Raw genomic sequence first — 14,518 nt, forward strand, 5'->3', positions numbered from 1 at the left:
GACTATTACATTGAAGCATGTTGAACTTTTTTGAGTATATCTTCTTATTAGTGCTAGGAATTCGGGTGCATAATTTTTGTTGCTTCTGGTGAGTCTTAGATTCTCTGACATGCTCATTCTCAAATTTGCAGCCACGGGTGGAAGCTGCTATGGTTAATGCCAGAATTCGGAAGACTGTCAGAGCATCCCAAGCCAAGGTTGCGTACATTGGACCTGCTACTGATTTCAACTATGATCATGAACATCTCGGTACTGGCCCTCAAACACTTCTTGAAATAGCTGAGGGTCACCACCCATTTTCCAAGACAATCTCAAATGCCAAAAACCCTGTTATAATTGTTGGTGGTGGGATTTTTGAGAGGAAGGACCAGGATGCAATTTTTGCAGCTGTTGAAACTATTGCAAAACAAGGGAATGTTGTCAGACCTGACTGGAATGGCCTTAATGTATTGCTTCTCCATGCTGCCCAGGCTGCTGCACTTGACCTTGGACTTGTGCCCCAATCTGAAAAAAGCCTCGAATCTGCAAAATTTGTTTATTTAATGGGCGCTGATGATGTAGACTTGGACAAGATCCCATCTGATGCTTTTGTTGTTTATCAAGGCCACCATGGTGACAAGAGTGTTTATCGTGCTAATGTCATTTTGCCAGCATCAGCCTTCAGCGAGAAGGAAGGGACCTATGAAAATACTGAAGGATGCACTCAACAAACATTGCCTGCAGTCCCAACAGTTGGTGATTCTAGAGATGACTGGAAGATAATCCGAGCTCTGTCTGAAGTAGCTGGAGTGCGTTTGCCCTATGATACAGTTGGCGCTGTTCATGCCCGAATCAAGACCGTAGCCCCAAACCTTGTGCACGTAGATGAAAGAGAGCCAGCTACATTGCCGTCTTCGCTGAGACCAGCCTTCACTAAGAATGTTGATTCAACTGCCTTCGGGACAGCAGTTGAAAATTTCTATATGACCGATGCCATTACAAGGGCTTCAAAGATCATGGCACAATGCAGTGCTACGCTGTTGAAGAAGTGAGGCATGGATTTTCTTTTAGCTGTAATAAAAATGCAGATACATGTTTTCTTTTTCCTGACCATTAAGAAAGACTTTGATTGCCCAAAGCTTCTAAGATATTGAAAGTACCCAATAAGTTAAAGTAGGCTTTACTTGTTCCATTTGTAATATGGTGTAAAAGCACCAATTTTTAGAACTCTTGTCATTAACTATATATGGGTTGTCCAACTATTTGTTATAGTTTTCTACTCGCTCATCAATTTTCTTGAGTCGTAGAAATGAAGAGTTAGAGGCTGTTTGGTTTTCACATTTCTTCTTAACATAAATTCCCAGCTAGTGGCTTTTGTTTTATGAATGAGCATTCGTTAATGGGAAAAGTTTAAGCAGACCAACCAAATGTACCATGACACCAAAGGGGAAATTATAGTACAATGATGCCCAAAACAAAAACATGCATTACCAATACGGTGCATAAGTTAAGATGCATCTAACAATTTGCTTTGATACCAACTATTGGTGCAATAGAAGTGTTCATTGTACAACATTGATTACAAGCAATCAAGTGAAGTGCATAAGAATAAATAGAAGAGAAGAAAATAATAATTTTTTAACAAGATTCGACCATTGTGTCTATATCTACATACTAGTAATTTATTCTCAGAGAATAAAGATTGTAAGTTCTAGCACACACATGAACCAAGGGCCTGAGGTGTTTCTGATCAATGTAAGTTCTAACAAGAAACTTGAGCTTAATATATAATCTTATATCCTACTTCCGTTCCAATCTTAAGCAATATGTGATTTTATATAATTATATATTTCAAACATCTCAAAAGATGGGTCGACTAATAACCTTACTTTCTCATTAACATTTCCTTATAAATATTACACATTATGTCTCATTTTATTTTTCACTCGGATTTTTTTCCATTTCTCATATTATTTGTTACTTCAAAAAATCTAGAAGCATTAATTACTTCGTTTACCATTTTGTCCAACATTGATTAATATAATATTTTCTCTTAAAATTTGGAAATAATTTTAAATAAATCCAATAAACATTATTAAATCACTTTGTTAATCAAAATGATTATTTTATATTATAATTAATACCTTCAATATTTCTTTAACATTTTGTTGGGTACTATCAAGGGTATTTTTCAGGTAAGGACTAATCCCTTATGAGGTCTGTGACTCTCTCAATAAGTGTCACTTCTAAGAATCAAACATTTGACCTTGTGGTCATTCTATGAATCTAGCAGAACTTTACACCAAAAGACCAATACAGTGTTGATAATGTAACTACGTATTACCTTGAAATAACAATTAAAACGGGTAAATGACAATGATAAAATATAACAGACATATACAGTATAAAACTGGTTATGTTAGCACTTAACAATTTGGAATATTACATTTATCTGGTCCAAAAGGGCCTTTTGTCAATAGAATTAGGGATGTTAATTGGTAATAGAATCTGTAGGTACCGTTAATAATACATTTAATAAGTTGGATTTGGGTCTATGTTTTTAGATAGTTGATAATAGAATCCATTTAATTACACCAACTCATTTCCAACAGTGTTTTATTATTTGAATATAAAGTTTCAATCAATCTTACAATACTTGATCCACACATCAAATTAGAAAGGACCAATATTAGTTCTAACTAGTTTAGAAAATTAAACAGTTTGGTCAGATGAGTGACATTTATGTTATATAATTAAAAAAATACATGAATTCTAAGGTAATAATGAACAAGAGTTAAGACATAATAAGGTTTCCCAATTAATTGTAACACATATGTTACCTTTTATGCCTTTTTTTTAATTTGAACAAAAAAAACAATTAGTCCAACTAACGGAAGCAGTTCAAATGGGTTTTCAACGGTTTAAATTGGACGAATAGCTGGTCAATTTTTAAGCGTGTGCGTAGCCATCAGTATAAATAAATGATACATTATTTCTATACATTTATATTTAACTTTTAAATACTGTATTTTTATATTCACATCTCAAAAATAACAGAAAATACATATATTGTTCCACTAGTCCATTGTTGTCAACAAATGTTGTACACAGAATTTCGTTTGTATAGACATTTTCATTTCTCAAATGATTCACAAAATATACTTCATTTAAACTAAACTGAATCTATCAATATAATATGCATAGCTCAAACTTCTTGTTGTTCATTGACAAAATTACTCTACAATAGCATCAAGTACACAAGCATTGAAATATGCCAACCATGTACTGGAAAGAAAACAAAGCAGGATCAGAAAGCACCATCGGAATTTAGACATTTGGCTAGATTAACTACAGAAACATGCTTAGCTGACAAGTGAAAACATATCACTCTTTACTGAGTCAAACTCCTAATGAATTGTTGTATAAAACAATGCAAAAAACAAAATGTAATGATAACTATATCATTTTATTTATACTCATAATAACATTTTTAACCTTAAAATTAAGTGTAAAAATGTACTTCTCTCTGTTAGTGGAGATGATATCTACTCCTCCTTAAAGCAGTGCCATCCACCACATCATACTTTCTGCCACATACAATACCATGTGTTGGCCAAAACCCTTTACCAATCCTCTTCTTTTTCTTCATATTTCTACCACTATTATCCAAACCACCATTTGTGGAGTTTTTGCCATTACCAACTTTGTTCTGGTCAGACTCTATAAGTTTATTCAGTTGCCTTGAAATGCTTTGTATTTCATATGCATCAAGAAGAGGTTTCTTGGGGCGAATAGAGGGTCCTTCTTCCTTTGATTCCTTTGCCATTCTCATTGATTCTAGCTTGTAACGCGAAGTTCTAGAAGCATGTTGCGTTCTCCTAACATCGAACTCTTTTATAGCCTTTGCTTCAGACCCTGAACCATGTTGGTACCAAGCCCATGCAGCACTTTTCACAAGGTCTAGTTCATCTGTGTTGGTGTCTTGAGGTTTAGGCTTCTTTCTCTCCATGAGAGAGATGAGAGAGATGAGCTTGGACAGCATGAGATAACGTCTTTTATGATAACACTATGGTGAGAATGTTCTATTGGAAAAATTATATTCCATAGATGCAATATGAAAAAGTAGGTTTTTTCTATGCCACTATAGTTGAGAGCTTCACACGTCAAGAATTGTATATATCAAAATTGTTTTCTACGGATTAACCGTATATCAAACCTATACCCTTTTTATTCTAAGAAAATAGATAATAAGCACAATTTTCAATGCTTCATTTTTCATTCATTATCTCAAATGATAGGTGTCCTATTCAAGTTGTACAAATACTACTATTCTGATACACGTTTGATGGACATTTTGTTATATAAATGTATTATTTTAAAATATATATATATATATATATATATATGTATATGTGTGTGTGTGTTTGTTTATGTACATATGGGGTTGTCAAAATTTAATAAGCTCATTTAATTTTGAAATGGGTATTGAGAACCACTCGGAGCTTGAAGATGTGTGGTAGTTTTAGCTCCCATGAGTACTACTTTGTTCTAGACTATGTATTGTTCTGACTTGTCTGTACCAGGAGTGGATTATTCTTCTAAAACCAGTCATTTTCATGCAACACTTTTGAAAGGGCTAGAGTCACGAACCACTGCAAAGTGAGTTGTATCTTATCATATCATCTTCTTTTTGAATACATATGGTCGGAACATTTTAAGAATGTTAGTGATAAATGTTAATCATACTAAATTAGTTGATGATCAAATAACCACTTAAAGTTATATATTTATCTTTTAATTTTGATTGTGCCAATAAGATATAATTGTGGGGATTTATTCTATTTTCTCACAATAACAAAGTGTTATGTGTGACCAATTCAACATTGAGAATTTTTTGGCATTGCAATTTTTTCCAACATGGAAAACATTATTCATTATCAAGCCAGATGCATTAAAGATAAGATGGAAAAATCTTGGTGAACCTTAAAGACATTAAAGAAAGATGAAAAATCTATTTTTATAAGTTTTTCAACAATGAACATGATTTCTTATTTTTTTTTGATAGATTAAACACGAAAGAGAATACTCAAAATTATACAGTTTATCATAGAATTCGGAAGTTGTAGGTGAAAAAAACTTTGAAAAGTAAGGGAAATGACAAAGTGATTAGATTAAATAATATACTTATTGAGTCTTGGAAAGTTCTAGGAGAGGAAAATATTAGTTGACTTATAAAGTTGTTTAATGAGGTATAACAAGATGAGAGACAAGTGGAGAAGAAACATTTTAATCCCTATTTATGATAACAAGGTCAACATGCAAAATTGTGCAAATTATAAGATGATTAAGCTCGTGAGCCACAAAAACTTGTTAGATATTTTATGGAACAGAAAGCATACCGTATATTTCAAGTAGTAAAATCCGGTAAAGTACCGGGATATCGTCCTTAGGGAGTAGAGTGAATTTACACTAATTCCTACAAGAATTAGTTGAGCAACTATTTACACGAATTTGTTTGATAATTCGATAATAGTTTTGTAACAAAGTTAAATTAAAATAAAAGGTTAATTGTGAATATAAAAGAGTTGGGATCGAAATTCATCATCTTTCACTTTTGACATCCATAGATTCAATTCAAAGCAACTTGCGAAGTTACTGATTCTGATGCACATTTTCGGCAATTCATTTACATCAATTCCTTGAGTGTAAAATCCTTAGATAATCACTAAATTACCAATTCCTTGGCTAATTGATTGATTAACTAACATTAAAAACAATGTAAAATCAATTTATATATCATTATCCATTCCTGAAATAATGATGTATGAAGGAAGATAATCTAAATTAGGTGTCAAATTTAACTTTCCAATTAAACTTGAACTCAAGAACAAGAATTCAGTAGCTAATTAAACTCATGTAATAAAAACGGGATAAACTTCCCAAAATCAAATAACAAATACATTAGAATTGAATCTAGGAGTACAGGGTAAGAAGATTACATTTGAAATCCCAACAACGAAGAACTAGCCACTCATCCTTGCCAATACAACACTCTGATCGTGAGAAATACAAGAAACTCTGGATCTAAAGTCGTTTCCACAACTTCTCTCTTCCTCCCTAGTGTTTCTCTCTATAAAATTGTGTGAAAAAGCTTGGAAAATGGTTAGATAACCCCATTTGCTTTTTGTAACCACCTATATTTGTTCCAGATTTCTGGTCTCTCGCTCGAGCGAGAGAGAAAATTTCAGCATTTAGAAAATCTTCTAGCTTGAGCAACAGATCTCTCGCTCAAGCGAGAAAGACACAAAAACTTTGACATCCAAAAGTGGGAATTGTCGCTTGAGCGATAGTCCCCTCTCTTGAGCGAGGGACAAGCAATGATTTATGCCTTTTTCCTTGAATTAGCAATTGTCGCTTGTGCTAGGGATCCAAAGCTCGTTTTACGCAAATTCCTTCAATTTCCATCTTTTCTACTCCTCATTCTCCTACAATTGACACAAAAACATGTAAGGTACTTAAACAAGATTAATCACACTAGATTCTTTAGAGTTGTGCATGAATTTCATCATAATTACACCATAAGTGCCCAAAATTTATATGAGTTTCCTTCACAACATGGCACTTAACAACTCCCCCAAACCTAGAATCTTGCTTGTCCTCAAACAAAGTAATGGATTCAACTCAACAAAGTAGTGAACTTGATTTTTAAACAATTTAATCCAATCATGTCAATCATCTAGAATCATGGTGAAATTTTTTCAAGAAGACCTATTTCATGCTTGATCATAATGATCCAAATTCCAAGTGATTACAAAATATGTATGTAGTTCAAGTTCAAACAGAATAGCAAGAATAACTACTCAATTTAATCAAAGGAACTCTCTTATGCTCTCGAGTGAAGTAGAAGTGTTTCACTCAATTTTTTACTGGAATCATTTAATTTAACTTTGTCTTTCATTTTAGTTATGCCATGTACACATGTTCAATCAAGAATCTCAAGGGCTTGACATAGGGTTGGAATGAGGCTTGGCTGCAAAGAAACTTTGTTTTTCTGGGATACAAAGAAGGAGGTAGACCATTATTGCATACTTCAACTTCCTTCACTTGTTCACTTTGAAGTCCACCTTCAACTTTCTTTCACCAAATCATCACTTATGCTACTAACCATTTTGTCTCTCCTTCTTCAATTGACTCTTTCTTTTGAGTCTTCACTTATTTTAGCATGATTCACATTTTATTTTATTTTTTTCATTGCCTCATGCTCATCATTCACCCATAATTGAAGAAGGAGAATTTCCAATTCACATTCCAACTCAGATACATAAATCACAATTTTATCCATTTCCCAACATAACAATTAAAAACCATATGCACTAATGATCTTTCTCCATGGGTATGGGGATTGATGTATTTCATTGTGGCTTGGGTGCATGATTTTGAAAAAGAAATTTCAGCTCAAAGGACTACAAAGAATTGGATTCATGATTCATAAGGGTTGACTTTCTGGCTGTAGCTTAACTCTCCTAAACTAGGCCTTAATCATTTCCTTGATATTCCATACTTAATGACAATTGATACAAAAATCAGGCAAAGCTAATTGACAAAATCCATCAAAGTCATTCATCTATATTTGGATACACTCTCTCACGAGTTTGAAGGTTATTTTCCTTTGATTAAATTGTTAATTATTCAACCTATTCAGTCTATGTCTGATTTATGCATCCACATTCCAAAATCAGTCAATCTCATAACACTAATCACTTTGCTATTCACAAGGCCTACACAATTTTTTTCTAGCATGAAAACACAATTGGATTTCTTTTTGAATTTTCTTCTAAACATGCACATTTTATTGAGTGAAACACATTACTACTTATAGATAGACTAACACATACATGATTGAACACCCTTGAAATAAAAATAGCTACATATAGTCACACACAACTACTAAAAAAATAAATGAATTGAAACATTGAAATGAAAGAACCAGTTTGTTGTTTTCCTCATATGCTCATCACCACATCATTTCTTCTTCATCATCATCATCTGCATCAGAACCAGATGGTCCACCATCTCCTACCTCCCCTAGAAAAGTAGGCCTGACCCCAGGCCAGGGATATTGGACAATGAAATCTTCAAGGCTCATCCAGAATTCGTTGTCTGGATATTGAATCTGATACACTACATAAAAGTCCTGTTGCTGGTGCATCTGACCCTGTCTAAGGATATCATTCTAGAGTATAACATGATATTGAAGAATAAAAGACAAAATGCACTTACAATTGTTGACTCATGATGGAAAAGTGGAGTGTGTGCAAGTCTTTTATGCAATGATTTATATACAACAAAGCAACACTGATAAAAAAAATAAAATAACATGAAAATAGTAAAAGCTGGATTGCCTTCCAGGTAGCGCTTGTTTCTTTATGTGCTTTCGAGGTGGATGATTTTGGTGAGCCGCTCGACTTCACCACCCAAGTATGGTTTGACCATTTGTCCATTAATTTTTTAGCTTATTTGAGATACTGGATCTTGCAATTTTATCGCTTCATCATTTGTTTTCAGGACTTCAATCAATCTTTGTTTTTCCCTAGGTGATAAAGAGCTGCTAATGACAATCAATTTATTACCTTCATCTCCCATAAATGCATACTTCAAATGTGAAGGCAACATTTTCAATTCCAACTTCTGAGTTTCAATTTCTTGAGTTTTGGTTAGCTCCTCAGTTTGGACCTGCTGAGATGAAATCTCTCGGTATGCACCTCACTCTGCTACACACTTCTCAATGCTCTTATCATCTTCTGCATTTATACCTTCATGTGCATCCACCAAAGCTTTCTCTAAATGACTGCTTTTGTGTAGGTGTGTGTCATTCATGTATAGTTCTTCACCGACATCTACTCTAAAACAATGTTGCTTGTCCTTCAGAGGATGCATGGCTTCAAACACGTTGAAGTTCACTTCATCATATTGTCCCCTGACTTTCAGCTTACCCTCATCAACATCAATATTCACCGTAGCAGTCTTCATGAAAGGTCTCCCTAAAATCAGAGGAACTTCTGCATCCTCTTCAATATCCATTATCACAAAATCGACTAGAAATACCAACTTGTCCACCTTAACCAGAAGATCTTCTGCAACCCCATAAGGAAATTTCATTGATCTATCTGCAACCTGCAGAGTCATCATTGTAGGTTTAATTTCCAAATCTCCAATCCTCTTCAACATAGATGAAGGCATATGATTAATGCTGGCACCCAAATCCAATAGTGCCTTCCCCACAGATAATTCTCCAATAGTGACTGGTATTGTGAAGCTTCCTGGATCCTTAGTCTTTCTAGGTAAAGACTTTTGAATTATTGCACTACAACCAACCTCAAATGTCAGTGTCTCCTCAGAAAACTTCCTCTACCTTGTCAACAGATCCTTTATGAAGTTGGCATAAGTAGGCATTTGTTCCATGGCCTCCATGAAATGTATATTGATCTGAAGATTCTTGAATAAGTCCATGAACCTTGTATATTGTCTCTCCTTGTCTTTCTTGGAAGGATTCTTTGAATAAGGAAGGTTCTTCAATTGTGGCAGATCACTCTTCCTCTTTTCTCCCTCTTTTGTTTATTCACTTCCTCACTATTTACATTTTCATCATCTTGTGTCTCTCTAGACTCACTTTTTTCTCCCTTAATCTCTTTTTCTTTCAACACATCTTCCTCCACCGCTAAATTCTCACCAACATCCTTACCAATCACCTTCCCACTCCTAGTAGTAATAGCTTTGCAATGCTCCTTGGGATTAGTCTGAGTGTTAGCTGAAAAATGTTGGTGATGTGAATGCTGCTCTGCCATCTATTTTGCCAATTGACCCACTTGTGTTTTCAGATTCCTGATAGATGCTTCAGTATTTTCCAGGTTTGTGATTGACACTTGCATGAATTTTTCCAAAGTATCCTCCAATTTGGTTAGTCTTTCATGCATTGGTGGATGTTGATCCTGTTGGAATGGTGGCTGAAATGATGGTTGTCTATTTGATGGACCTGCTTCCAGTCTCCAACCATAATTCTGATTTTGATTGCCCCTCCAACCTTACGAAAATTGATTATTGTAAGAAGGATTGTTGGAGAAATTTCCTTGTCTAGGTTGGTTGTGGACATACTGCACTTCTTCTGCCTGATTTGCACTTGGCATAGAACAGTGACCACTTAAATGATCACCCCCATAAAAATCACACCTCAACACTTGTTGTTGACTCTAAGAGGGTTGCACAACATTTAGTTGTTGCGGCAACTTGGACGTTTGCTTTGTAAGTGCTTTGATTTGTTGAGTCAGAATCATGTTTTGTGCTAAGATAACGTCTGATGTATTCAAATCAAACACTCCTCTCTTCTATACTAACCTTTGATTGTGTTGTGCTTGCCTATCTGTTGAAGATAAGGCAATTATGATCCTTGTAGCTTATTCAACATCCACAACCATCATTGTTCCACCTGCTGATGCATCTAAAATCATCTTGGTCTCAGGCTTCAATCCATTGCAGAATATGTTAAGCTGATCTATATCTTCAAAATCATGGTTGGGGTATTTTCTCAACATCATCTGAAAATGCTCCCAAGCTTCATAAAATGATTTATCTGCACCTTGCCTGAAAGTTGATATCTCAAACTTCGCATACACATACCGAGCTGGTGGGAAGAACCTTGTCAAAAACTTTGACTCCAAGTCACTCCAACTAGTCAAGCTCTGAGTTGGATGGGATTGTAGCCACTCCCTAGCTTTGCCCAACAAAGAGAATGGGAACAACATCATGTATGCAACTTCCCTTTCAACATCAGTATAACCCATTATTGCCACCAATTCATAAAAGTTGTCTAGATGTGTATGAGGATCTTCATAATCCTTCCCAGAGAATTGGTGCGCACTAACCAGATTCAGATATGCTGGCTTAATTTCTATTATTCTCTCTATGTGTGGAATAACAATGCTTGAGTAGTGCCTCAAACCTTGAATATTGCATAATCACCTAATATCCTTATTGGAGGATTATGTCTCTCATTATTTCTAGTTGTAGCATTTGCATTCTCCATTTTTTTAGATTGAGGTTCAGAGATTATTGTCTATTGATAACTAGACTGTGCCTCCTGAGTACCCCGCTTCTTCTTGTCTTTTGCTTTCTTCCTGTTGCTCTTGGCTGATCGCTCAATCTCAGGATTAAACTGCAATTGATCTTCAGTAACCTTTCTTCTCAAGAGCATAAATGAGAAGACTACATCAAGGGTTAGCACAAAATGTAATAAAAACGAAAACTACTTACAAAAAATAAAAATTAATTACAACTACTCAATGAACTATCTTTAGAAACAAATATAAATCGTGCATTTCTCCCCGGTAGCGGCGCCAAAAACTTTTTAGATATTTTATGGAACGACAAGCGCACCGTATCATTCAAGTAGTAAAATCCGGTAAAATACTAGGATATCGTCCTTAGGGAGCAGAGTGGATTTACACTAATTCCTAGAAGAATTAGTTGATGGTGAATCCATAGGCATTCCAAAGCCTCGCTATGCGAAAAGAACATTAGGTGAAGGGATTACTGGGAATCAAATACTCACCATCTCAAGAACCGAATTGGAGCAAGCACACTTATATGTTTTACATAATGCCGACGAGGTTGAGACATATGTTTAAAGACATAAGGAGATGCTTAGGAAGTCTAACCCAAGTAAGAATGAAAATTATATTTCCAAAGAGCATAATCGGTGTTTCATAAAGTGGCTAAAAATCACATTGTTGAGGAGTTGAATACAAATGAACATTCAATTTCTGAAAGATTGAAATGGTTAGCCAATGGTCCAAGTATTCATGTCTTATCCTACACGGGTTACCTAATTAATGGGTTCATATTTTATACGAAAAAACAAAATGATCAAAGTAAAATGCAAAATAGTGGTGTGACTATTGTTGCTCGTACTTTACATATGTCAAGGGCCAAAGATAGAAACCCAATATATGCGAGTATGTCATACTTTAGGGTCATTGAACGAATTGGATTACACAATGTTTCGATTACCAATTTTTTGTTGTATGTGCATTGATAACAACAATGGATTTCGAGTTGATGAGTTAGGGTTCATGCAGGTGGATCTTAATCGGTCGGGATATAAAAATGAGCCATTTATTCTAGCATCACAAGCACAACAAGTACTATATGTTAGTGATCCAACTGATAAGAAATAGTTTATTGTTCTTTTGACAAACGAAATCATCATCAATAATATTGATGACAAAGAAAATGAAGTTATTGATACCAAAGATGATCCTTTTTTGGGACGTCACAATTGTGTGAGAGTGGACCAACTAGGGATGACAATTTATATACAAGAGATGATCATAATGAGGAGCTTTGGGTGAATCAATATATTCCTCCAAACAACGATATTACAAGCCAAAAAAGGTCAAAGAAAATGAAAAAGTAGATGCATGCCTTTGTTTGTAATTTTATGTACTTTGCCAAAAATAAATTGCGTAAGAATATTGTTTGTAATTTGTACTATATTGATTTTTATGTGTAATACAAACTATTTGGACATATATTCAGGTATTAATGTGTCTGTGCTGTTGAGAATATATATCTTTGTTGTTGAGTATAAATATATGTCTTGTTGATCAATGTATATGCATGTATTAATGTGTCCTGCTGAGAATGTTTGTCTTCTGTGTTTTATAAATGTATATGCAAGTGTGCAATAGTCAACAACGCATGCTACTGGAAGCTCCTCCATGTGCTGTTATGTATGCAATTTAACAGCACATATTGTATGTAGCGTTGTTGTATAGGCCATATATATATATATAACAGCGCTACCAACGATATGCGCTGTTTTATTTTATTGTATTCTACATATACAACAAAGCACATCTAAGGTAGCATTGTTATATATATATGGCATATACAATAGCGCTACCTATAATATGCACTGTTGTATTGGTCACATATCTAACAACGCAAAATGGAGGTGTTGCTGTTGTATAGTTTATATACAACATCGCTCTTGAATGCGTTGTCAAAGAAGGATATATACTATTGCGGTCACATAGACCGCGCCCAAAAGTGCTGTTATATACCTAAAATACGCGATGTTAAACTGCATATCTCGCGTAGTGCGAAGATAGGCCTCCGAATATTTTCCCATTGCTATAAGACTAAACTAAGGGTTAACATTGGGATCCTACTTATTTAATTGGTCTTAGATGAGCTTATTAAGTATATCCAAGAACTCATGTCACACTGCATGCTTTTTGTGGATGATATTATCCTTATTGGCAACTCAAGAGAGTAATTAAATGAGAAATTAGAAATATGAAGATAAACTTTAGAAGCTAATGTTTTCATATAAGTTGAAGTAAGACGAAGTATGTGGATAGGGATGGCGACAAGGCGTACCATTCGCGAATAATGCTTTCCCGTACCCATACCCACACTATTTGTAGCTATCCACATGAGTAGTGGGAATTCGCGAGTACCCAACGAGTTTTTATGTTTAAAATTTATATTTTTTAGTAATCAATATATATAAAATAATTATCATATGAATAATAAAGTTGAAGTACATATTAAATTTATCATTATATTTTAATTACTAAAGTTCATTATAAAACAATAATGAAATGGATAATATATAATTATAAAACAATAAAAAGTGTAATATATACAAATTATTTAAATAAAAAATAAATTTATAAGTATACAGGTACCCGTAGGGTGGGTATCATAATATTCGTTCACACCCATAACTTATTTTTACAGGTACCAGTTGTGGGTATTTTAGTAAGTACTCATGAGTCAAGTATTTTTGACATCCCTATATGTGGAGTGTAAGTTTAGAAAGGGAACACAATCCCTACTATATCCAAAAAGATTGAAATCATATCATACCACAAATCACTATATTCAAATATCTTGGAGCAGTCATAGCACAATGAGAAAATTAACAAAAATGCAAACCATAAGATGCAAGAGGGTTGGTGGCGAAGTGTTTCAGGTGTCATATTTGATATAAAGGTCCAACTCAAACTTAAAGAGAAGCTTTAATGCATAACTATAAGACTTATAGTGTTATATGAGACTGAATGTTTGATGGTAAAATGTCAACAAGATAATGAGCATTATATAACAAAGATGAGAATGTTACATTGGTCACATATATGAAAGGGAAATAAAGTAATGGTATGAAATATGACAATGTTGTCGGTGTGTAATAACCGAGTAAATTGGTTCAAGGTAGAAGGTTGTATTATATAACTAGATTAATTAGTAAGGGTGATAGAGATTCGCCCAACAGTAAACTTCATGGAGGGAACATAAAAATCTGAGGTTATTGGCCACAGCGTGCGAAGCCACTCGATACCAACGACAACATCATCTCCTTTAGTGGGAAAAAAGTAGAAAGGGATCAGAAATTCATGATTTTGGAGAGTAATGGGCTTGTTATCACAAAACTCACACCACTATATATGTGCTCCATTCCCACCATGAAGGGATATTA

General features: G+C 34.4%; 2 protein-coding genes across 2 annotated transcripts in view; one reads left to right on the plus strand and one right to left on the minus strand.

Annotated features, from left to right (window-relative positions):
- LOC109329888 (NADH dehydrogenase [ubiquinone] iron-sulfur protein 1, mitochondrial-like) overlaps positions 1–1,319 on the plus strand; it is a 6,374-nt gene extending 5,055 nt beyond the window's left edge. Inside the window, exon 5 of the mRNA XM_019563767.1 lies at positions 116–1,319. Within this exon, the coding sequence (XP_019419312.1) occupies positions 116–1,031 (916 nt within the window). The 3' untranslated portion in view covers positions 1,032–1,319. The remainder of the gene's footprint in view (positions 1–115) is intronic.
- LOC109329557 lies at positions 3,404–4,257 on the minus strand. Its single transcript, XM_019563245.1, has one exon. It carries the CDS (start codon positions 4,019–4,021, stop codon positions 3,509–3,511), a length of 513 nt encoding a protein of 170 aa, XP_019418790.1. The 5' UTR covers positions 4,022–4,257; the 3' UTR covers positions 3,404–3,508.

This window comes from Lupinus angustifolius, chromosome LG16 (genome assembly GCF_001865875.1).
Source record: "Lupinus angustifolius cultivar Tanjil chromosome LG16, LupAngTanjil_v1.0, whole genome shotgun sequence".
Lineage (NCBI taxonomy): Eukaryota > Viridiplantae > Streptophyta > Magnoliopsida > Fabales > Fabaceae > Lupinus > Lupinus angustifolius.